Source organism: Rattus norvegicus, chromosome 4 (assembly GCF_036323735.1).
Source record: "Rattus norvegicus strain BN/NHsdMcwi chromosome 4, GRCr8, whole genome shotgun sequence".
In the NCBI taxonomy this organism is placed as follows: Eukaryota; Metazoa; Chordata; class Mammalia; order Rodentia; family Muridae; genus Rattus; species Rattus norvegicus.
In genome coordinates, this window is record NC_086022.1 from 164,583,357 (window position 1) to 164,608,941 (window position 25,585).

At 39.8% G+C, this 25,585-nt stretch overlaps 2 protein-coding genes and 1 long non-coding RNA gene across 12 annotated transcripts in view; 1 reads left to right on the forward strand and 2 right to left on the reverse strand.

Annotated features, from left to right (window-relative positions):
• Window positions 1–5,237, reverse strand: part of Clec1a (C-type lectin domain family 1, member A) — a 27,209-nt gene extending 21,972 nt beyond the window's left edge. Inside the window, exons 1-2 of one of the 4 annotated variants that reach the window (XM_039108218.2) lie at window positions 4,096–5,237; window positions 3,517–3,636 (exon numbers count right to left, since the gene is read on the reverse strand). In XM_039108218.2, coding sequence (XP_038964146.1) covers window positions 3,517–3,628 — 112 coding nt within the window. In that variant the 5' untranslated portion in view covers window positions 3,629–3,636; window positions 4,096–5,237. Of the gene's footprint in view, window positions 1–3,516 lie in introns of all 4 variants that reach the window. The other 3 variants (XM_039108217.2, XM_039108220.2, NM_001109253.1) reach the window with 3 other exon arrangements.
• Window positions 1,869–5,739, forward strand: LOC120102409 (uncharacterized). 2 transcript variants are annotated; one of them, XR_005503999.2, is made up of 3 exons: window positions 1,869–2,322; window positions 2,600–2,633; window positions 3,135–5,739. It is a non-coding gene; the product is annotated as an uncharacterized LOC120102409 (long non-coding RNA). The 2 variants fall into 2 exon arrangements; XR_005503998.2 differs by having other exon boundaries at window positions 2,600–5,739.
• Clec7a (C-type lectin domain containing 7A) lies at window positions 5,381–16,597 on the reverse strand. 6 transcript variants are annotated; one of them, XR_010065696.1, is made up of 8 exons: window positions 16,328–16,595; window positions 14,382–14,480; window positions 13,242–13,376; window positions 11,876–12,027; window positions 9,930–10,048; window positions 9,592–9,791; window positions 7,492–7,671; window positions 7,032–7,174 (listed from the first exon to the last, which is right to left on the reverse strand). XR_010065696.1 is itself a non-coding variant. In NM_001173386.1 (6 exons), exons 1-6 carry the CDS (start codon window positions 16,401–16,403, stop codon window positions 7,048–7,050), a joined length of 708 nt encoding a protein of 235 aa, NP_001166857.1. In that variant the 5' UTR covers window positions 16,404–16,471; the 3' UTR covers window positions 5,397–7,047. The 6 variants fall into 6 exon arrangements, 4 of the variants coding, with proteins under 4 accessions (XP_006237162.1, NP_001166857.1, XP_038964187.1 ...); XR_001837491.3 differs by lacking the exon at window positions 9,592–9,791 and having other exon boundaries at window positions 16,328–16,593; NM_001173386.1 differs by lacking the exons at window positions 7,492–7,671; window positions 9,592–9,791 and having other exon boundaries at window positions 5,397–7,174; window positions 16,328–16,471.
• Between the last annotated feature and the right edge of the window lie 8,988 nt (window positions 16,598–25,585).

Sequence of the window (25,585 nt, forward strand, 5' to 3'; positions counted from 1 at the left end):
TAATAAGCTGTGTTTAGCCTCCTCTTCCATATTCTGCCGTAAGCTATTTTTAGCATTCCACTCTTGCCTTCAACTCATGTTTCCCATTATTTTGAGTTTACTCTCCCAGTGTTCCAGATGCTTCTTAATACCCAAGTCCCGCTTCCATGTTCTCTGCTGTGCCTTTCTGGAAGCCTCTGATTGGGCCATCATGTCCTCCAGGCTAGGACTGGTATTCCCTGGATTGTGTCCTTGTCAGCTGATTTTAATTGTATGTTTCTGGCTTTATATATCCTCCCTCAGTGATCTTATTCACTCATGTAAATTTTTATGCATATTATTTAAATGGTTTATTCATTTATCCTGTATTCACGTATGGTTAATACATTGGTATCCAGCCCAAAATTCTTACCCTGATCCCAGATTCTTACTACATCTATATTTAGCCAAAAATTCTAACCTTTAACACAGATTCTTCAAATATATGTGTCTTTAGACAGCTCCAAATGCGTCTCACCTCCCAGACCCTTGGACTCATGCTGAATTTGTCACCTTATGATTCTTCCTGCAGGCCATGACAGCACCTTCTATGCAACCCTTGATAGCAGCACCTACAGCATATCTGAGTATTCAGTCAACCTTGGACTCAAATTACCTATCTGCTCACTAACGACCTGAAGCAATCCATGAAGCTCCTTCCCCTCAACTTCCCATCACCATCTACTCTTCCTTCTTAGTTTTCTTCCTCAGTTGAGGAAGTTCCTGGACTAGAGATAAAACAGGACATTGACTCATCCAGGTCTGTGGATTCTCCTTCAGTCCATCATCAGGATAGCCTAGAGATGCTTCTAACTCAAGTCATTTCTCTCCCTGTATTTTTCTTTTCTTCATTACTCTCATTTAGAACAGACCTAAAACGCTCCAGGGAGCCCAAGAGACCTTTCTTAGCGCTCCAGACCCGCACTGCATAGCCACCGCTCAGCTCTGTGCCTCAGCCATACTTATTGCAAAGAATTCTCTGAAAATGCAGAGTTCCTTAAAATCCCCTTCGCTTTCTTCTTGTAAGTCTCTCTGGAGAGTCTCCTCAGCCCTGGACACTACCACTCCTAGTTCTTTATAATATGGGAAATCCTAAAATCAACTCAATGCAAGGGCCACTCTCTCCAGTTCTTTCTGGGTCTCCTTTAGCCCCCAAGACACAGATGGCCAGGCTTTAATGTGCTTGCACGTGCTCCAAGGTAGTATGTTATTATATAGAGAGCTGAGTTGGGAATCTGGTTCCCTCATAGCTCATAGCAGATGGTCTGCCATGTTTGGCACTGTGTGCCAGGTCCTACTCTGAATGTGTGGAAATTGGGTGTACAGTTGTTTATTTTATTTTTGACGTTCTGTCTTCATAACTGTTTTGTATTTTTAAATAAGCACAATTGTTATATGAATAACATTAAAAAAAATCTCAAAAATCTCCTGTGGTATTATTCATTTCTAACAGTTCAAAAGAAACAGGTAAAAAAAAAAAAACACCGACTTGTATTTTGTCACATCATATTGAATCTGAAATTGCCCTGATTTCTACTGCTACTTCTACAGCAGAGGTGTGTAAAAAATGTTTTCTTACAAAAAAATTTTACGACATTCATCTAAATGTTTGCGTATCCCAAGAAGAAAGGGAGATATCACACAGGGAGGCTGAGGAAACCTTTTCCAGATGTTAGCCTCTGAGTCACTTCCTTGTAACCTTCCCTCCCACTGTTCCAATTTCCATTTCTTACAAAGAAGCTGCCAAGTGTTGTACCAAGTGTTTCATCTTGCCCCACCTCTGTCTCCACCCTTCGATCTCAGGGGTACTTATTTGGACACACTGTTCCTGCTTATGCAGATCACTAGCCCTTCTCTAGGCAAAGGTGAAAAAAAAACGAAATTGCATGCTGTCCTCTTGGAACTAAGGTCCTGGGGCTGGTTGTTCATGAGGTTGGCTGGAGGAAGGACAATCCAATTGTTTTGCGCACTTCCTGCCCCATCTATCCTTCGTCCTGCAGCCACTGAGTTCAGGTGAAGGAAGCTGGAAATCCCCAATATCCTTTAAACCGCTCTCTGGGTAGTTTAGTGGGAAAACAAGAAACAGTATCAGTAAGCCTCAGATAGACAGTCAGAAATGTGTGGAATTGCTTTCTGGAGGAAAGGGGTTTTTGTTACTCCTGTTTACTGTCAGCTGAAGTCAGTATGGACAAACGTGCACCCAGCACTTAAAGTGGTCACAACGTGTGCACCAATGCACACCTCCCGTCACTGATGTTTTATAAGAAATGGCACCAAGCCCCAGGACACTAAGGTCATGCTGTGGTAAGTGGCCCACTTGATACCAGAATGTGAACATGCAACATGTGATCTTCTTTATCGAGTGGGGTCTTTGCCCTAGAGCCAAATCTAATGTCTGCTGTAGACCAATCAGATAAGCTCCCCTTTCTATGTGTGGATTATGAAAATGAGTAGAACTGGAAAATTCTACCCAATTGTAAGATAAATAACGGTAACAAAAATGGTAAGGCATCGGCTAAATTAAATATCTTTCAAGTATGATTCAATCATTTCAATGTTTTTTATTTCTTTTTTTCCGGAGCTGGGGACCCAACCCAGGGCCTTACTCTTGCTAGGTAAGTGCTCTACCACTGAGTTAAATCCCCAACCCCCATTTCAATGTTTTTAAAATCAGTGGAATAAAGGAGGACAGAACATGGTATGGTGGTGCCTCCTTATAATTCAGTTACCGAGGAGACAGCGATAGGAAGGTTTGAGGCCAGCAAGCAACTTACTGTCTCCCACTGAATTAAACCAAGTCTACAGCATAGCTCAGTTTTATGCTGTTTCCTACCAGAGGAAAACCCTAGGTTCTATCTCAGCTCCAATTCACAGAAATTCACACCTAAGGGGAAATTAGGATTTACTTCCAAAGTCCTTGTCAGAGGGTAAAACCAATACCTGATTCTGACATGGCTCCTCCAAGATCTTGCAGATTCAAGATGCAGAGATTCTAACGAATACCCAAGTTAATTAGCCTCCTGGGATACCATCTCTCCCTTAGTGTCAAGAGTTCAAAACTGACAAAATATGAATTGGTCGTTTTTATTACCCCAAATTTCCAAATCCCATCACAGGTGTCAGTCCACACGGACAACAACAAGCTGGCCTGAGTTGGCCTTCGTGAGAAAGGAAAAGGAAACAATGTTACTTTAAGGTATAAACCATTTCTTCTTTCCCTGCTGTACCTAATTGGAAAGCTCATATCCCCTCCTTGCAAACTGCTATGCCAGCAATGCAGTGTTAAGGAATCAGACCCCTGTGTGTATGCTGGTTCCATTTTTCCAAATGTTACATGTGTGTAGACAAGTTGTGGAAAGTGCAGTTACCCCTCACTATAAGCCACGGGAAGATGCCCTCCCTTCCCTCTGCCTTGCACATGCCTATAAAAAGTGTCTCATCGCACGAATTTCTCCAGGGCTCTGATCTGCTTGGATTCGAGGAGACAGAAGTAAGTACCTGAGTGCCTGGGCTCTGCTCGTCTGGTGACAGTGGATGTTCCAGAATACAGGCTTATGGTGGTGTCATCGTCATCGAGCATGTCCCTTGTGCTGCTGTATTTGGCCTGCATCCTGATTCCTGCAGAAATGCCGGTGAGATGTGCTCAGATTCCTCGAGGTCGCCTGTCTACTCTCAGATACCTCAGGAAACCAGGCACTGAGAGGCATTCTTAATGGTCTCTCCCTGCAGGCAGCAAGGGAAGCCTCTGACTCCAGTTCCTGCGTGGAGAGGCCCAGCCCCTCCCCTCTGAGCCTGTATTCAGAATGCCAAGTTAGTCTGGCTGAGGGAAAATTGCATGTGTTTTCTGGCTAAGCGATCCGTGAACCGTTATTAAAATATCTGGCTTTTTCAGACCTTGTGTGTATTTGTTTACAAGTCTTTCAGAATTGCAAGGTGGGGATGGTGACCCCTCCTAGTAGCACTGAAGGTCCTCTGAGTCTAAAGCATAATCAGAACTGGACTGGGTTTTTGTGTGTGTATGTGTGTGTGTGTGTGTGTTTTTTTTTACCCAGTATGCATCACAATCTGATCACTCACCTGTACCTTTGGGGAAGGAGGGGAGACTCTTCCTGTCTCCAAAGGCAGAGTGGAAAGCATCATTCACTTGGCGGGAGACCCCCTGAGAGCAGACAATCAATTTGATTCTTTGATTTAACTCAAAAAGAAAGTGAAAGCTATCTAAGTGAAGTGATTTCTTTAGCAGTCACATAGCTGGCTGGGGTTCGATTAACTCTGAGAGTCCACCCCTGTTGTCAACTTCATATCCTTTCTTCTCACAGTATCCGGACTTGGTTTAACATTTTATAATACACCAAGCACATTGTGATCAGGAGCAATCCCATGCTCTAGTAGCATTCCTGATTTACAGCACTGTTGCTAACCTCTGTTCCTACAGTTGATAAGAAATGAGAAAATTGTCTCAGTCAATATCCAGCGTTACTGTTGAACCAGTACAGTATAATTCTATTGTCATGTTTGTGTGTGTGTGTTGCAACAACTAAATACCTAAGACCAGATCATTCATACATAATGAAAAAATATTTCTCATAATTCTGACTCAAGATCAACGTGCTGACAAACATTGGTGAGGAGAGGGATGTATCCTCTAAGGGAGATACTATACCATCATATAGTGAAAGGTGTGTGGTCACCTATCTATCTATCTATCTATCTATCTATCTATCTATCTATCTACCTATCTATCCATCCATCTATCTATCATCTACTTAGCTATTTGTCATCTATCTCTCTGTGTGTATACATATCTAGTTTGCCAACACACACACACACACACATATATATACACACACACACACACACACACACACACACACACACACAAGTTATTGTATGCTCATCACTCTACCAAAGTTGTTCTACACAGATAATGCCTGGCTAAAGCAAGCACACTAAATACCAACTAGTGAAGAAACAGTTAGAGCAGTCAGAGCCTGTAAAAAGACCACCAGAAACCACAGATTTTGAATTCATGTGTGTGTCAAGCTAAAAGTTGTTCATCCAATTATTATAATTTTAAAATGTAAGCATAAGATTCCAATGTGGACAGCAAAAGGAAATAGTACAATTTAGTTCAACAAAGAAGGTGGTGGCAAGTGATAGTGGACCTCTGTTCTCCAGATGTGGCCAGATAAGTAAGCACACTCGTACACACATACTCACATGAGCTCACTCGTGCACATACACAACATGCATGTCATTCAAAATCCCATCCCATGCTTTAACTGCTTGAGCTAATTAATCATACTTCTCTCATATTGATTACTGTCTCCTCTGTAGTTCTTTCAGATGTTGACAATTCAAATTTGAATGTTAAAAGATGAGAGCAAACCTCACAAAAATGTTTATTTTTTTCTTGGAGACATTATAAAATCTTTAAGAACGCAAGTTTATGCTTCAGTGAAAAACTATCTAGTATACACATTTCCTAGTATCAAATTCATCAACTTTTTAGGGAGAAGGCAAGAATTATGTTAGTGATTGCTACATATAGGCAAGTTATCCAGAGGCCAAAGATCCTTTAATAAGCAGTTTTTTTTTTCAGTTAAGATGAAAGTGACATAAAACCAATCACTTTCAAGTGAATAATTCAGTGGACCCAGAACAATTTCTACCCACACATTGATCAGTCTGAGGAAGCTACAAATAGATCCCCAGCAATATGGAAATTCACACAGGAAATATGGGTGGCATTAATGGACAATCTTAGAAGGCAGCAAGGCAGGTCACACTAGGAAACAGAGGCACATTCCAGTCGCACGTTTGTAAGGAAACGACTAAAGAATTGATTGTTAACTGCAAAATAGTATGTCCTAAAAAGATGAAATACATTCTGTGCTCAAAAACACGAATCCTGACTGGGTGCCTTTTAAATATCCACTATCCGATATCATTTCTCTTTCCAACTCTAACATTTAAGGAGAGTGCTTCCTGTGAGGGAAGCACCTTGTCGTAGCAGATTTTGCTATCAGAAAAGGCAGGCAGACTCTCTGGGTTATCTAGTTGGGGAAGAAGCTTGGGTCACTACGTCTGAATGATGATCATCTTAATAGTGATCATGTGGATGAAAATAAAAGCTCTGGTTATAATGAAGATTTTCCTCCCTCATCCCTTCACGTCTCAATTTAGAAGTGCATCATGCCTTCTCCCTGTGTCTGATGTACTGCTAGACACTGAGCAAATCACGCTAACACAGTGTGTGCTCCAGTAATACCTTTTGATTAACACATATGCATATGTCTTACTGGTTCAATGATACTGTTCTGTACGTGTGTTCAGTGCTGACTGCTCGGGGTTCAGTAACCCATCAGGAGGCTTGTCCCTCTCTTTGAGAATCATTAATGGCCTGTAGTCCTTCATGTGGGGAGTAGGACCCTGTGAAATTTCTACATCTGTATTGGCATACCAACTGAGGTTGTTATTATGCACATCTTGTTTGCTAAATTGTATTGTTATTACCTGGGTACTCACTTCTTGGAAGTGAGTCCTGTCTAGAAGACACTAGCAGTAGGCATGCTGGTCCTCTGACGCTTAGAGTCTTCAGCCCCCTTCTACAGTATTTCCTGATGGTGTAGGGGTTTTGTTGTGGTTGTGGCATTTGGGTTAGGATACCTCATGTTCACATATTCCCTATTTCTGAGCTGCCTTCATTTCACATCTAGTGGCTTACTAACTGGAAGATAGCGCTGCCTTCTTTATGAAGCTGGCAAGTGCAGAAGTCTTAGCTTCTGCATCCAAGTTCTCAGCTGAGGTTAAAGTCTCTTAGCATTTCAGCGTTTTCTCTGATTTTCAATATTCATCTTTCCTGTTCTGTTCTGTTCTGTTTTGTTGTTGCTGTTGTTGTTGTGTTGTTTTATTGTTGTTGTTGTTATTGGTTGTGTTGGTGGTTATGGTGGTGGTGATGTGTGTGGGTGTGTGTGTGCATGCACACACACATGCATTCCACCTTTACACTCTCACATACATTACATTTTACAGTTCCTTCTCACAGATAGTGAATGAGGAAGCAATGCACATTTGGTTGTAGACCTCTGACCCATGGATCCAAACACAATTGTGGGGTAAGCTTTCTTGGGGAGCTGTATTTCTGACTTGAAACCTGTTAAAAGAAATACAGTGAGGCAATTAAAACAATCAGAGGCCAGAGAGGTCTTTTATGGGGTTAGAAAGTTTAAGAACATTGGTAAAAATAGTTTTGAGGAATCTAAATTATTTTAAAAAGGAAATCTTTAATTTAGATTTTATGAATTTTCAAGTGGTAATAGATTTGTCTTTATAATTAAGGTAAGAAAATGACTTTCCTCCCAAGAAATGCTAGTATTAATAGTTGCATGAAATAAAGAGCTATGTCAATTAGTTACACTCAAGGAATATCATTGGGCCATAGAGCAAAAGTCACCACCTACAGAACTCTACCTTGAATGGTTGCCTCTCCTTGACCCAGTGGTTGGTAGATTGAGAAAATCTGCTCTTGAAATGACAGGGGCAGGATAAACTGCCTTGACCCAGACCTCAGGGAGAATTTTCACCAGTAATTTCCAAAAATTTTCCCTGACATTCAAGTGGTTTGGAGACAGAAATTAAGTTACCACCACCCTGCAACAAAGGAGTAGTAACATTTTAAAATGTTAAGCCCATTTTGTGAATTTACAAAGAATCATCTAATTGCATGGGTGCAATGGGAAAACAAATCAAGGTAAATAAATGCTGCAGAAGAGGAAGACGTATGTTCTGTGGATTGTTAATGAACGCATTTGTACTGAGTTAGTAGAGGAGAGGTAGCTGAGCGCTGCTGATGTAACACTGGGTGGAGGTGGGGGAGTGGACTTTTCGTTGCCACCAGTAGATGCTACTTTACAAACTTCAGGCTGATACATAAAGCCCTAAACAGTTCAAGATGCAATGTTGATAAGAAGCCTTCAAAGACACAATTATATATAAGACAACAAACCAACTCAAAGGATGCACAGGAGAAAACCAGAATGCATACAGAGTTAGCAGGTACAGACTTTCAAACTATCCCGAATGGACTCTGGACATGAATAGATAGTATTGAGACTACTGTAAGCAAAATGAGCTGCAAGTAACAACAAACAAACAAACAAAAAACAGGCAAACTGGAAGAATTATGAGAAATAAACAAAAATCAGTAAAATACAAAGGAAGGAAGACTTGAGAGGCTCTGCCAGAGTATGACAAATACAGAGGCGAACTCTCGCAGCCAACTATTGAACTGAGAACATGGTCCCCACTGGAGGAGTTAGGGAAAGAATTGAAGGAGCTCAAGGGGGTTGCAACCCCATAAAAACAACAATCCCAACCAACCAAAGCTCCCAGGGACTAAACCACCATCCAAAGAGTACACCTGGGCAGACCCATGGCTTCAGCTGCATATGTAACAGAGGATGGCCTTGTTGGGCACGAATGGGAGGAGAAGCCCTTGGTCCTGCCAAGGCTGGACGCCAGTGTAGGGGAATGTCAGGGTGGGAAAGTGGGAAGGGGTAGGTGGATGGGTGGGGGAAACACCCTCATAGAAGAAGGGGAGGATGGGATAGGGGGTTTATGGACAGGAAACTGGGAAAGGGGATAACATTTGAAATGCAAATAAAACAATATCCAGTATAAAAAAAAGAAGGAAGGAAGAAAGGGAAATGACATCAAATAGGAAGATGCAACAATTCTAAATCTACGTAGGCCTTTTAGTATGGCTTTAACATATCTAGAAATATAGGAGCACTCATGTAGATGTTTTCAATGCAAATCTCAGAGCTGGAAGTGGGAATTGCCACCACAAGCAGTACATTACTGATCACAGAGGAACTAAGCCTGAAATCTAAAGGATAAATAGGAATGTGGGAAGCATAGGTATGTGTGAAAATTGAGAAATTTCTTTCTAAGTCATGGATCAAAGAACAACTAACTCACTGTGGAAATCAGAAAGCATGTGAACCGAATGACCTCAAAGCAAAAGAAAGACCGGAGATGATGAGTTAAGCATCCAACATAAGAATTTAAAAAGGGAATTCAATTTGACACAGAGAAATTAGATGGAAGATAATCAACATTAGCCAAAGAAGTGATAGAAGAGAAAAAGAAACATTAGTAAAATTTAAAACGGTAAAATTTAATATTATATATTAAGATTATATTATATATATTAAGATTAACGTGAGAAAAGATACACACTTGCATGCATCAATATACATTGAAAGGGAAATAAAAGTCATATTTACAAATATTAATGAACAGATGAATAGAAGTTTCAAAGACTTTAGTACACAATGAGGAAGAAATTGTAACCTCACAAATGTTAAGAAACAGTTGAAATAATGACATCGGATGTCATTTTTCATTGGCTCTGTGAAAAACATTATGTTAATGACTTTACCTTCATGTCCTTTATTTTACCATTCTAATGGATAACCACTCTTTCTATTCTCTGTTTTGGATACAGAGTGTGGCTCTAAAAGACATTTTGTCTAGTGTCTCATGTCCATTGAGTAGGTTAATCTTTACCTCAGACTGACTTATGGCCTGGAAGTCCAAGGCTGCAGTGGACAGCAACACCTCTCCTCACTGGATCAGATGGACCAGATGCCATGGGAATCCCTTAGTCAGCACCAGGTGAGCATCCTCTACAGTCTCCCTCAGAGCTTTTCTCTTCATCCCTATGTCCCTTTCTCCCTCTTCCTCCACCACCATGACTCCTTTTTCTCCTATGTGACCAGAAAAGCAAGGGATTTTTTTGTTTGTTTTTTTTTTGTTTTGTTTTTTGTTTTTTGTTTTTTGTTTTTTGTTTTTTTTTTTTACTGTATGGAAGAATTCGACCTCTCCATGTCTCTACAGGAACTTACGAGTTGGGGGTAAATGCTGATCCATCCTCCCAGAACCACGGCCCTTCACTCTGATTGCGAGATAGACCTATCCAGAATGAGTTAACACGGTGAGAAGATGTTTGGCTTTCAATGAACTCCTGTAGTAAAACAAAAATACAAGAAAAAAAAGCACATCAAGGGGAGCCTGAAACAGTGCTACAGGCATTCAGAGCCGAATGAATCCTTTTACAGAAGGATGTTCATGTAAGATGACAATCTAGAGAGGACTGTCAATCATTGAATCTTGTTGAATGTCTAGAGAAGTACTTTAGAGTCATTTTCAATTTTCCCATTAAGAACAGATTCATAATGTTAATAAAAGATGTGAGCTAGGGAGATGGCTCAGTGGGTAAGAATGCTTGCTGCAAACAAACGAGGACCTGAATTTGAATTCCCAATATCCATCCAATATGCATCCATGCATGCTTTTAACTCCTGTTTGGTAGGGGTTGAAGACAGGAGAGTCCTGGGGTTGGGTAGTTGTAATCCTAGCTCTCAAGGTTCAGTGCACACACATACACAGGCATGCATGCATGCATACATACATACATACATACATACATACATACATACATACATACATAGAAGCACTCACACAAGTTAAAGGGAAAACATATAGTATCAATATTCTGCCTCATTCAAGAAACTACACAAAATCCAGCAGTGTCCAGTTCCCAAGCCTCTTCATGGGAAATGGGCCATCAGTTTTTGCACAAGTAGCAAATGCAAAGTCATAATAGCTTTACCAAGGGACACAATGCTGTGGATGAGATCCAGAGCCTAACAGGTGTCAAATAAGCACTCTTTCACAGATCTATGTCCCCTGGTCTGTACTGCATGCTTTACAATTAAAATAATCAAGGTTTCAATGAAGACTCTTGAAAATTGGTCACAAAAAAATGGGATGATTATTTGCCAATTCCAGGTTGATAGCAAAGGCCATGTGAATGTCTAATATGATCCTCTTCCTTGTCTGTGTTCTTACTTTCATCAACTTTCACAAGAAATGCAACTCTTGAGTATGGAGTTACAGATGGATAAAAACAGAGTAGTGAAGATGTGCAGATTAGAATTGTATTATGGGATGCTTTCTGGCATTCTCACCCACCCTTCCTTCAACATGTATTGTAAGTCCTCCTGATTCTACAGAATTTCTTGTTAATACAGGTGCTTCTAAAATTTCATCTTATTTGTTATTGGTATTTGATGTTAGACTTTTAGCAACTGTTGCTTCTCTTTTAAACTGTATATAGAAGGGTTACTTTTTAATCCTCTTTGCCACTTAGAAGATATTTCTGCTCCAGATATGTGTGGGTTAAGATGGAAACTATGTATCAAAATTAAAAGAAAAAAAACTAAAACAAAACAAAAAAAGCCCACCTCTTTGCCATCCTCAATATTTTACAGAAACCAAACAATTGATAAATATATTGTCATTGCTGATATTTTCTTGATATTAAAGTAACAAGTGGACAGTTTCTCTCCTACACTTCAACTTTGAAAACTGAAGTACAAATATACAAATGCTAAGAACCCTTACCACAATATTCGAACAATCATAAAGTGTGTCTTAAAGTACTTGATTTAACATTTTCATTTGTTTTGTGCATGTGTGTTGGGTGGCATGCCACAGTGCTCATGTGGAGGTCAGAGGACATTTATCGAGTCTTTTTTTCCCCTTCTACTATCTGGGTTCTAGGAACCAAATTCAGGTCAAGCTTGGTGCCAAGTGATACTTTGCAAGCTCTGAAATCTGATTCCTTTCAAATTAATTAATTAAAAATAAAACCATGCATTATGTACTCGGCAGGCCTACAGCCTAATTTTGCAGCCACATAAAATGATGATATTAACATTGTTAGTGCAGGAATCCCTCTTGCTCTGAAGAATATAGACCACAGGTAATTACAGAAATGTGTGCTTACAAATTCTTTTGCATTGTCTATCTTCAATAGATGAGCTCCTAGCTGGGAACAGTGTCTCCTACTTCCATACCAGGAATTTTCTGAGAAGCTAAATAGATAACAGCTCTTGGCATGCATGATCCAATTGGGAAGGCAAGGTCCAGAAAAGACGCCTGGAAGGAAAAATTAATATCATCAAATTCACAGTATAACAATAATTCTCTTAGTGCACTTTCATGAATACCTAATAATAAATTTTCATTAACATATTTCTTTATCACATCTTTATTTTTGACACAAATTAGATGATAATTTTACAGAACATATTAAAGTATCTTTGCTCGTTTAAAAAAAAATTAGAGACTAAAGAGGTGAATTCAGTATTCGAGAGCACTGATCACTACTCCAGAGAATGTAGGTTTGATTCCCAGCACCCATATGAAAATTCATACACATTTATAACTTCAGTATCAGGGGACTGATAACCTTTCTGGCCTCTGAGGGTACCAGGCATGCAAGTGGCACACAGACGTACATGCAAGCAAAACATATAAACATTTAAAATTTAAAATCAGTTGAGTAATTATAATGTTTTAAATAGATGACTAGACTTATCTTTTCCATCATTTCAGATTTAGGCCTAGATTCCCTTTCTGTATTGATTCTGTGTAAAACAGATACAAGCAAAAGCAATGGCTACAAACAGGGGCTCTCCTTGACTTAATTTATCTTATGAAGACGCATAAATGTAATTGTTTATATTTCAAAGGCTCTTTTGTATTTTGTTAGTTGAAGGCAGTGGGGAGGTAAGTTCAGAGATGGAATGCTGAAGGGAAGGCATTGAGTCCATTATGAGGCAATCAGAAACACAGGATATAGAAAACAATTGTTATGAAATCAAACAAATGCCGATTGAATGTGCTCAAATGGGAATTTTTACTGATGTGAAGGTCTGTCCCTTCTGTATATTCTTAGTAGCATTTACAATCTACAGTGTCTCTTATACACTTCCCGCCCTTCATCCCCTTTCCCTTACATCTCTTTCTTATTCTAACAACATCACTGTAAAAACAATACCAGTTCCGTAAAGGCACTGAACACTGCACTGCTCCTTTCTTTGCATCAAATTACATTATATCTGGTAGGTTTTGGCACACAGCCAGACAAAAGCAGCTACTGCTCCTTTTAGTAAGTTAAAGAGCTGTGGATTTGTGATGCCACTTTACCAGCTCTCTGGCAGGGTATGTTATGCTACAGAAATTGTTAGACCTGCTTCCCTTGAATGCATTGTTATTAGATGTAAATACATTCCCCACCCCAAGCCTCAGTACCAGGAAATGAACCTCTGGAATCCAGGATCCCATTGCTCCTTTAGTTCTGCCCTTGCCTGTAGTTTGGGATGCCTTGGAGGGAGCCACCTTCTCATCTAAAGATGGTTCTGTGGGTTTGTGGTTCTCCTTATTTCTTGATGGGAAGTTGTCTTTCTCCTCTGGATATCTCCCTGAATTGAATCTCCGAAATGCTTCATATGTCACGAACAGCAAGAGTGACAGAAAAGAAAGTCATTGTGCTCTGCTTGAAAACTGAAATGACAGCACCCATATTTTATGGAAGCACATAGGGGACACCTATACTTAATGAGAAATAAATGGTACATCACTGACAAAAGGACAGAGTCAAATGGTTCACGCATAGATAATATATGAAATACACAGAAAGGCCAGTGAGGAAGGTAGCAAAAAGAAAATGACATAGATCTAACTGTGAATTGTAAACAATTTTAAATAATAATTTAACAAAGTAATACCTTTTGCTTTCTTCAATTACTTCAAAATGCTAGCTAGCAATCTGAGAGTTACCAAACATGGAATACATAGAATGTCTCTGTTCTCAGCAAGCATTTGACTAATAAGTGACGAAGGTTCTTTGAAGGTATCATATAACTTTATCGGCATAGGATTCACGAAATATAGAAACCTAAAGAGATCTATTAAGTCTTCACAAAGCATCTGCTTAGTAATTTTTCAGTGCCTCAGGCAATACTTGGTAAAGTTAAGATATTCTTTATTAAAGATCATGTGTAAGATAATTCCCATGTATCATGAGGCTTTCAAAAAAATTACACACAACTCATTTTAACTTAATATAGCTGTCTTCTAAGGAAGATTGTGTTTCTTTTGGCTCTGCAAGTTTCCCTCCACTAACTTATACTTTAAATTCCACTTTAAAAAAAGTCACCTATCTATGTAGAACAGTAGAGCAATATACTGAAAAGTATGTGTTTTATGAAGCAGATTTTCTACATTTCTTATAATTCCACCACTGACTAGCTTATAACTATGGAAGAGTTAATCTTCCAATTTCTAAATTCTCCTATAACTGAGACAAATTAATAGCACAAACCCAATGGGGTTAATGTAAGGATTAAATGAAGTTATACACGCCAACCCCTTGAGAGAGTGCCTGGCATAAATTAATTTCATAATCACTGTCCGTGCCTTTATCAACCTCCCTCACCCATACTCACCTAGGGCACCCAGCACTGCTGCGACCACTACTGTGAGCAAGCACAGGATTCCTAAAGCTACCGCAATGGACCGCCAACGAGAAGATGGAGCTGGGCTTCCTGGAAAGTCAATGAGATGAGAAAGAAAATGAGGGAAGACTGTGGAACTCTTCAACAGCTCAGCTCACTGAAATGGGGATGGTTCTAAAAGGATCAGCAGCCACTAGGCTCTACCAACTTGAGACTCTAGAATTGCAGTGTGAGTCTCCATTGTCCTCCAGATTCAGGTTGCTTCTTCCTCTCTTCCTTCTGCTATGGTATCATGGTCATAGTAGGCTCACAGGCTATTCTATAGGCCTGGGCATTATTCATTCCCTGAAGTCCTACTTGGTTATAAATCAAACAGCTTTCTGTAGAAGAAGCAGCACCAACTGCTAAGGACAGCTTTTTCTTCTCATTTATATGATGCATGATTTAAGCAACTTATTTTCTCTATGTCCTTTTTAAATTTTTGTTTTTATCTTCCAGGTTTGAAATTGGATCAATAGCACCTTCGAATACCGTTGTTGATAGTGAGCACTTTAATTTTCACAGCATAAGCATATAAGCCTTGCCCCTTCCGTCAATTAACTTCTGTACTATTTTCCAAGCAAATTTCACAAGAAAGGAATTGTGTATGTGGTTATAAGAGGAAAATAATTGCATAATGTGAACACCAAAAAGCAGAAGAAAGCCAACTGATGTTAGAACCTGTGAGTCAACTCTTCCTTTAACAGTGAACTGACTTTGTTTTTATTTTTTATTTCTTATTGGATAGTTCATATATTTACATTCCAGATGTTATTCCCCTCTTCCACCCCTCCTCCCCCTGCTTCTATGAGGATGCTCCCCCTCCCTCCCACCCACTCCCACCCCAACACCCTGGCATTCCCCTGCACCAGAGAAAAGAGTCTTCACAGGACCAAGGGCTTCTCTTCCTATTGATGGCAGACAATGCCATTCTCTGCCATATCTGTAACTGGATCTAAAGGTTCCCCCATGTGTACTCTTTGGTTGGTGGCTTAGTCCTTGGGAGCTCTAGCTGACTTTGTTTTACGCTTATGACACCACCAGCAGGAAACCAAGTCATAGAGCTGCCCAAGAGGTGACCCGGAAAGAGACTAAAACACTCACTTTATGAGGAGATGCTTTAATATCCTCTATTCTTGTCTTGTTTCTGTTTTAATATATATCTCCTGATAATGAGACATTTTGATGTAGCATGTCTTTTTCATTACTGACTAACTTCCCATTTTATAAAATCCAAATTAATCTCTTAACAAAAAAGTATATTATATTCGGGATTTAAAATCCTTTGACTCCTAGCTTCTCTTGAATGCATTCATTTTTATTTGCCACATATTCCTCCATGGTTTTATCCCCTACCACTTTAGCATCGAATGTTGTACGATTGTACAGTTTGTTTGTTTATCTGTTTCCTGGCCCCCTCACGAGTTACTAAAAGGCAAACAAAAAGCAACTCTATTAAAATTCTTTCATTTTTCTCCTTTACTCATGTTACAAGTGTCACTTCCCACCGAAGAAGTAACTATGACCGCAGAGTGGACTAGTCCTGTTTTCTGCCACAAACTAAAAGCAGTTTGTGGAAGTCACTGCACTATATGCAAATCTATCTATCTATCTATCTATCTATCTATCTATCTATCTATCTATCTATCTATCTATCTCTTGATATCCCAAATATATATCAAATATATACTATATATCAAATATATATCAAATAAATACTATACATATACCAAATATATACCATATATATACCATATATGATATATATACATATATATATATATATGAAAATATATTTTTGTAGGAAGTCCTACAAATCAAGAGTCTCTCCAGGTCTCTACTTCTGTTATTTCACTAAATAAGAATGAAGGTACTATTAGCAGAAAGAAAGTGGATACCTTTCTCTGATTTTACAGGTCTTTTGTGGATGTTTCGAGTGCCGAAGTCTAATTGAGTATATCCATCTTCGTCCATGTTCTCTATTTGAGAATGATATTCCACTGCTTCACAGGACTCTACGTAGGCAGAGCACTTGAATGTTCTTTCCCAGCAAAATAACTACCAGGATGAGGATCTCTAAACCAAACCCTGAAAGAGCCCCTTCCCTGAGGTTCATGGAGCTCAGCCTACGTAGTCTAGCCAGTGCCCAAAGCAGGAAATGAAAAGCACGTTGGAGTAATTTCCCCTTTTGCCTCTAGATCCTGTTTCTGGGGCTGGCATTTCTCAAGAAAACTGAAATGTGTGGTATTTTGTGATCACCTCCATGCCTGTATGTAGATTATAATCTTAAAAGACCTCTGTTACACTCCCCATTGAAACTGACACGGTCAATTGGTATGGCCATAGGTAAACTGTTAAGCAGTTTGGGTATCTTGAATTCAACATTGGTTTGTTAGAACTCTGCTGGCATGCACACATCCTTTCATGTGCCCATACCTTACATATGTATGTATTAAATACTCGATAATGGCCAGGAGTTGGCAACATTTGCAAGAAGGTTATCTACAAAGAAGTTTCTTACCTCAGGGAGGAAACCATGGATGAGTACCTAAGGTACATTACTCTGGCAACATAAAGCGAATGATTCTCTTTGAGGCTTAAGAAAGGAGTAAACATTTATTGGTAGTGACTCTGTCTTCTGTACAACAGAGCACAATGCTTTCTCATTCTGTCTCCCCCTCAAGACTTGTACTTCAGTACATATTAGCCCTACTATTTTCAAATAAGGAGAAAAAACATGGATTCTCAGAAGACAGGAATTTCAAAATAGAACAAGGGACTAGAACGAAGTCTCCTAAGATTTTAAGACTTGGAATTGTTTACCGTTGCACTGGCTTCATTTTTCTGGACTTTTTATGATGCATATAATTGACTGAAACATAAGGCTAAATTCTCCATCTCTCTCTCTCTCTCTCTCTCTCTCTCTCTCTCTCTCTCTCTCTCTCTCTCTCTCTCTCTCCTCTCTTGCAGTTCACACATTAATAAAATGTGATCAAATCAGTCAAGTTGGGAAACAACTATCATTTGATTACTGCTATAGGTCAACAAGGAGGATATCAAAGAAATGAGGACAGACTTAGTTTAAGGATACCGTTGCATTGAAGAAGAAAGTTCGAGCTGAAGTCAGAGTCCACAAAACAAAATTTGGAGACTTTTTCAAGGCCGGAGTGTGCTAATGAAAAGAAGCTGTGGTGGTAAAGGGACATCCAGAGTGAGGCTTCACCAGGACTTGTCAATTGGCACTTGCTAAACTAAGAAACTCCTCCTCATCTTTAGGACTTGAGTCAGTGGTACACCTTGGAGCAATGTACTCACCTCCAACTCCCAGACACTGGGATGACGAGCAAGGATGACCACCCTCAAAAGTTTGCCCTTGAGAAGACTGTTCAGGGTAGTGGACTTCCCATGCCAAGGACAGAGGAAATATACTACATTGCAAATCCCAAACATATCTGCTGTAAGTGTGGATTAACCTACCACCTGCTGCCAAGAAAGATGGTTTTTTGTTTTGGTGTGCTTTTTTTCTTTTTGAGACAGGATCTCAAAAATGCAACATTCTTCCTGATCATGAGATAACAAACTCAGCTCTGACTTAAGAAGCAGGTAGCACTACCAGTGTACTTGTGTAGCTACCTCAGGCTTTTGGACCATCACTTCTTAGGAACAAAGTCCTCAGTAACTTGGAAGCCATGATGGGCCTGCCAGGTATTCTGGTGAAGGTGGGAGGGGTTGTTATCTGAAAATGAGCATCCACTTCTCAAAGTCTAATGTGGAGAGAGATGATAGAGAACTCAGCAGCATGTGAGAGTCTTCTTCTTCCATAGTCTGACACACGAGTCTTACAGACTACTCCTGGACATGTCATAGAGGGGTTGCGCCCATCTATTCTCAATATCCATTAGCCATTCAATTCAATACTGCAATGTCTGCAAAGCAGCGTGGTGAGAGGTAGGAATTCTACCACCAAACAAAGCATGCTGACATCCGAGAAAAACGACACAAAAAGGAAGATGATCCTGGCACAGGCCATAAGATCTTCACATGAGAGGGAGGAGGGAAGAGATCCTCTTTCAGTGTCTAGAGGAAAAGAACTTGCGTATTTCATAAGAAGACACAGACAAGTGAATGCAAGCCAATAGTCCTTGCCAAGTTCCCCTCAGTCCTCACTAATTAATTAAACTCTGTGGGTCACTCATGAAACGGAGAAATGAAAGTCTGAGGGGGTTGTTGACACCATAACCTCCTGTTGGGGATGGTAGTGGGCGACAAAGGAGTATGGGGCATGAAAATACTTAAGTTTCATCACATAAATATATAATGGTGTCAAACAACAAAACAATAAAAAACAAACAAAAAATGAAAACTTGCTTCTAAGAGTTAAGAATCTTAAGTAGATTCAACATATTGATACTTCCTAAGAAATTTATCTGTTTACTCAACATAAATTTTTAATGAATATACATACTTTAAAAATCAATAAATTATCATTCTTCAGTTGACAATTCTCCTTTTCCTTGTTTTTAGGTTAGCGTACAAACCACTGGGCTTTCTGGTGACATTTCTATCCACGTATGTCATTATACTTTATTCTCATTTTTTCTCCTTCCTACTTATCTCTGGTTAGGAACTGGGTGTTGTATAACCTTGGCATGAGAGACCATGAAGCAGGATGATTACAATTTCAAGGCCAGCGTGAGCTACATGCAACACTGTCTTAAAGAACTCATCTATTTATGCCTGATATAAAGGTAAGTGATAATGCTTCAAGAGCAATATCTTAGATAGTCTTCTATGCAACAGTTAAAGCCATCGTGTGATGCTTCAGTCTATGACCCTGAAGAGAAAGAACATTCTCTTTCCAGATACTCCAGCACAGTGCCTGGAGCCCGACAGGGAGACAACCACGCTCCTCGTGGAAGTCATCACGTTGAACTATCAGCATGTCCAGCTTCTAAACCCATATGACGATAGGATTACCTCTTAATTGCCCTGGGAAGATAAAAGGAATCGAAGAAAGAATGCTGAATGCTATATTCAAGGAGGAAGTATTTTATTCATCATTTTGTTTTGTTGTTTTATTTTAAAAGTGGGAATATATATGTAATTTATTTAATCTAAATTTTTTTGTCTTTCATTTAATTGAAAGTCATACATTTATCAAGTATGATGAGATGTTTGGGTATCTGTGTGGACTGTGCTTTTCTTGGGTATTTATCTGTGTGCCTTGAGTGACCTATGTTTTGTCCTTCATTCTTCTCATGCTGGTTCTTCCTTTTTCCGTTTCATTCACTTTTAATACATTTCTAGCCATGGCTGACCTGTCAGATGTATTGACTTTTACTTCTTCTGCTCTTGGTCAGAATCATACTTAACAGGAAGAATGTAAAAAGGAATGTAGTGTGGATATCCCTGAGAAAGGTCTCAAGACTGCCCTAGTTGCCAACAACAACACTTCCAGTAACTTTTGTTGTGTGTGGAGGGATGTTACACACGGTTTTATTTAGAACAAAGTAACTGAGCTTAACACACTGGCAGCGATTCGCCTGGTGTTCTTACAGAGAGGAGCAGGCATCGGATCACAGTGTAAATAAATCACCAGTGCAGCTTCTAAATGCAGGATCCAGAGACACAGCAGGTGGCGGTGTCCTTTCTCCTGTGCCTGCTGCAGAGCGACTGAGTGACTTTAAACGTGTTTCGATTTCTGGGCTGGCTTCTTCATGTGAAAATGTCTATCGAGATCCTTGTAAGTCGAAAAGATCGGGAAGACTGATGAATGACAATAACTCTCCTATGGCGTGTGATCTAGGCCAGGCTGGTGGGAATAACTCAAAATGTTTAGCAAAAAAATCACACAGCAAATAGTCAAAGTGGTAGCGCCATCTACAGTCTTGTCTTGGCTATTTCACGGTAAACTAGACTAAATCCTGTCTATCAGCGTGGGAGTCAAGCTGCAGAATTTAAGCAGTCAGGACCTGAATCAGGGTGGAAATGCTGCTGATGGTTGCTGTTCCGTGTTTCACAGCCGTGGTTTTTAGAAGTCGTTTACCCCCAACCCCTTTGGGCTTGTGTTGCTTAGCCATAGTCATGCATGTCCATCTTGTTTCTAATTTTTAAAGTCTACTACCAATGTACAACTTTCCCCATCGACAGAAACTTGTCTTGTTTATTATCAATTCCAAGTATCTGAAGCAATGACTTCCCCGTGTTAAATTAATACAATTATACATGTGCTTGCTTTAAATCCTTTCTCTTTCTAAACACAGACTCAGCATCAGGGGAATGGTCTGTGTATCTCTTTGCTGTTCATATTGTTTCTACTACAGAAAAATTCTCTTTAGAATTAATTCTCGTTAAACAATCACCGAGTGAATGGATGCATAAATAAACTAAAGAAATGAAAGAACTATAATCCACATCTCTTTGTCAAGGCTTATTAAAATAATGGAAGAGTGAAAATGCTTGATACAATTACTTCGTTATCTAAGTTAGTGAAGTATGTTGTCAGTACTTTTGTTTGTTGGTTTGTTCTGGTTTTTGTTTGTGTTTTTTTTTTTTTTTTTTGCAGCCATCTTTTCACTATGTTGCCTTGGCTGGCCTAGAAGTCACCATGTCGACAAGGACAGACGAAAACTCATAGATTTCCACTTGCCTCTGCATCCCAAATGCTATTTCTATCGTTGTGGTTGAGGCGGGGTCTTAACATGTAGTCCAATATTCTAGTTTTATTTTGTTGCTGTTAGGGTGACTTGGGGAGGAAAGGCTTGGGTCTATTAGATTACATTTTCGTGCAGCTAGTCATCATTGACTGGGAGCTAAGGTAGGAACTTGGATAGCTAGTCACACCATAACCATAGTCAAAGGCAGAGAGAAACAAATGCATCTTGTGACTGGCTTGCTTACTTACAAACTTTTTTATGCAGTCAGGAACCTGCCTAGGGTTGGTACTGCCCATTGTGGACTGGGACCTCCTACATCAATTACCAAGACCCTCTATCAAGGCAATCTGAGCTAGCAATTCCTCAGGAAAGATTTTCTTCCCAAATAGTTTTAGGTTCTATCAAGTTGACAGTTAAAGCTAGCAGAACACTCAGACTGGCCTAAAAACATAGTCCAGGTTGACCTTGAACACACAACATTCTGGTACTTCATCCTCCTAAATTTAGTCATTGCAGGTATGTCCTGCTGTATTCTGCTCTACATGGGTTTTTAAATTACAAATTAGGCATTCTGTTATCATTTCTAAAATATTATTTATTAGGTGGGCATATACTCATAGGAGAATTACTTAACTTTGATATCGATACCAAGTGACATAGTGCTTTACAAGCAATCTTAGCTTTTACGAACAGCTTAGCAAAAACAGATGATTTGACATTTATGAATATACTGAGCTGGATTTTTGCTGCCAGTGCTATGAGATGTTTTATTGGGCTTAAATTATTCATGGTGTAATTGATTTGCTTATTCTGTAAAAGTTAAATTATAAATGAACTGCCGGGTGTGCTTGGAATGAAGTTAGGCAACTGAGGAAGAGCGGAGGCATGTGGCTGTTGGCTGAACCATAACACAGACCATTAAGTTTCAATATGTTGTAACTGAAGGCCAGTTTAATAACCGTAAAAGCCCAGATTGCTCCAAGTCCACACACAGCTCAATTGATAACGCAACCACATCATTCCTTTCAAGTCAAATCCTTATTCCTCTCCCATTTTTTCCTATCTTCCCGCAGGAAACTGGGGCTCTGTCAGTTTCTGGTTGAAGATATCATCTACAGATTAATGCCTTGCCCGTCATGGAGGAAGCTAATGCAGAGGGGTAGGCTTCAGGGGGATTTACAAAGTAGTTCCAGGTACAAAGATAGTGCCTTTGAGGAGTGGTGACATGACTCAGCTGCCTAGTCTCATGACCCGAGTTTGATCCCAGGGTGGAAGAAGAGGTCTAATTCTCATAAGTTGTCCTCAGATCACTATGTGTGTCACAGTACATGTGCCCACACTATGTGTGTCACACAAAATAAATAAATGTAAATTCAAAATAATTTACAGCAGTTTTGACATTAAGGTATAAATATTAGATACTTTATTTTCATGTATCTTTGTTTGTTGAGACAGTCTGACTCTGTAGCCCAGGTTGGCCTAGAATTCATTAGGTAGCCTAGGCTATCCTGAAACTCATAGCAATCATTCTGTCTTGAACTCTCAAGTATAGCTTCAAGATGAACTATTTTTAATTTGTTCAACTTACTTTATAAGTTATAAAAATAAATTAGCAGTAGATTCAGGAAAGTATCTGCTTGGCTCATGTTACCAGCCAGAGCAATACTGGATGAAGTTCTCTGAAGAAACACAGTCTTTGAAAAATATGTGTACTTGTATATTGTCTATTCCTCTACTGATCCAAATGTCCTGTGGAGCCCTGAGAAATCCTGCCACAAACTTCTAGATGAAAAATAAAAGAGGTGCCACTTGCTTTCTGTGTGCAAGACAGTACATTCCAGAGCACGGTATTTCAACAGAAGACTCCTAAATAACACACTCAGAGGTGAGCCCAATTGATACCTTTAGCTTATTCATTTACTAAGCATAAAAGTTTTAACATCTACTAAGAAAGCAAGAACATCTCTGTAGGGCGTTTAAAAGACAATAAATAAATAAATAAATAAATAAATAAATAAATAAATAAATAAATAAATACTGTAAAGAATTGAGTTCTTTTTTTTTTTTCGAACTATCAAATCTAAGCACCGAAAATGCTCCATAAACAGGATAGACTCTCAGAGAGCTATGAGGTAGCAAGTGACGTTATGTTTGTGTCTCACCTGAAGAGAAGAGAGGACCACGACCGGTGGTCAGTAACTTGCCCTTGATAAACCCAGAGAGTCAGCAGCTGAATTTGATCTCGGATAGTCCGACTGCAAAGCCTTTGTATTAAACCAGCACGCTTATTTCACACTGAGGGAATGCTTATGTAAACAACAGCAATTTAATATCCGCAATCAGCAAACTTTCTCTGGGAAAAAAACAATAAACGAGCAACAATACCCAAAGCAAACAAAACAAAACAAAAATAACACTCCCCAAACTGAGATAAATGTTTAAAAATTCACAAGTCACGTTCACTTCACTGCATAAGTATTTTTAGTTCCACTTTAAAAATGTAAAAGAACTGTCTCAGCACACAGGGCATAAACGAGTGGCAGGAAAGAGCTGTATCTAGCTAAGACCTGTTTTAAATAATACCAAGGGCAGGAACATAGCCAAGAGTTGGGATCGGTATTCAGTATTCCGTGTATGAACCAACAGATACAACCAGGAGAGCCCAGATCAGGGAATCTGCTTCCAAACAGAGGCAATGATGCACCAGGCTCTCTGAAGGTTGCAGGGAACAGGAGCGATAATTCATATGCCGTCAGCGTGGATCCAAAAGATAGCTCTATCATCAGCTTTGAAATAGCAACTACACCACACAGCTATTCCCCCTTCAGTCTTAGACGCCAGTTTATTTTTTTTTTCTTTTTTTACAGTTTATTATTTTTTCAGCTGGATACATTTTGTTCAGTGCTAAAGCCCCAGCTTTAAAAAATTTCCTTTGGACTTTTGCCTAAAGCCAGGATGGAGGAATGGGGATTGGGTATGCCTTCCATCCAAAACTAAAAGTAGACACAAGGCACAAAGCAATCATTTTCAAAACAAGCTGTGAACGAACAATAAAAAAAAAAAAAAAAGGCAGAAAGGAAAGAAAATAAGCTCTGTGCTTGCCCAAGCTTAGAGTGTTTAGAATGTGGCCAAGGCATCTAGAGGGCAGGAGAGGTAAGAGGATGTTGGAGAATTCCCTAAGCAGAGTCATCTGGAAAGACAAAGAGTTCATAGGCAAAGACTGGGTATCAATACAGAGTAAGGTCAAGGTAGGGAAAGAAAGGAAAATGAAAGGTAAAGAAAGGGAAGGAGGAAAGGAGAGGGTAAGGGAGAAAGGGAGGAGGAAACAGGGAGGTTCTGTCCTGGCAGTTTCACAATGAGTTGTAAAACAGAGGTATCGCTATCAACAGAACACCGAGAGACACAAGGGACATTCTCACCCTTCCTCATGGCTTGAACTTACTCTGCTCCCCTTCCTTAATGCACACTGGCATCTCCCTAAGGACTGTGGCCAGGGTCTGGATGAGTTTGAATCCAAACTGAGTTTTCATTTCTAGTACCCTGTTTTCATTGTTTGTTTGTTTGTTTGTTTGTTTTGATTTTGGGATTGTTTGTGTGTTTGTCATCTCCCCAGTAGTAGTAGTCTCAAGGGGATGGTGAGAATAGTAAATTATGTGTCACATAAACTGAAGCAGTGAAGGCTGGGGAGGTAGCTTTGAGAGTAGACTGCTATGGAAGCCTGAGGACCTGAGTCTGGGTCCCCAGCAGATATCACAGGCATACAACCTCAGTGTAAGACTGTGGAAACAGGACGATTCGTGGAGTGTCCTGACCATGCAGTCTAGCCAAAACCGAAGTTCCAGGCTCAGTGGGAGAAACTGTGTGCAAAATAAGGTAGGAAAGTAACTGAAGATACCCAATATCAACTTTGGGTCTCCATGCATGTGCACCTGCATGGGTGAGCACCTCCGACCCTGGATACATACAAATGATAACAATTGAGAACAAAATACTTAATGTTCAGAAAGACAAAGTTGTTCACCCGGGCGTCTATAGTCACGGAAAAGACTTTCACAAATGGTTGTGAAATAAAAGTATCAAACAGAAAGGAACAATAATAGTTCATCCCTATCGGACTTTCACTAGAGGAAAAGGAAGACTCTGCCTTAACAGATCAGGGCACTTGTCACCAAGCTAGATGACCTGAGCCCCATGAGTGGCAGCATATAGTGAAAGAACAAAAGAAAGAACCCCAAATTGGGACTCTCGCTCCAGTCTCGGGATGGCGGCATGCCCCAGGAAGCTCGAGAAGCCATTCATGAAGTGATAACAAAAAGACAGCTTTATTAACGAGATCTCGGGCCGACACCGAGGTCTCGGGCCGACATGCCACTCCTCTCACGCAGGAGATAGAGGGCTGACAGCCACGAGCCTCTAAAGGTGGGGGTTTATATAGGGAAAGCCAGGGAATTTTGCGTGGTTACACAGGATTGGCTAATTCAAAGGACTCACAGTTACTTT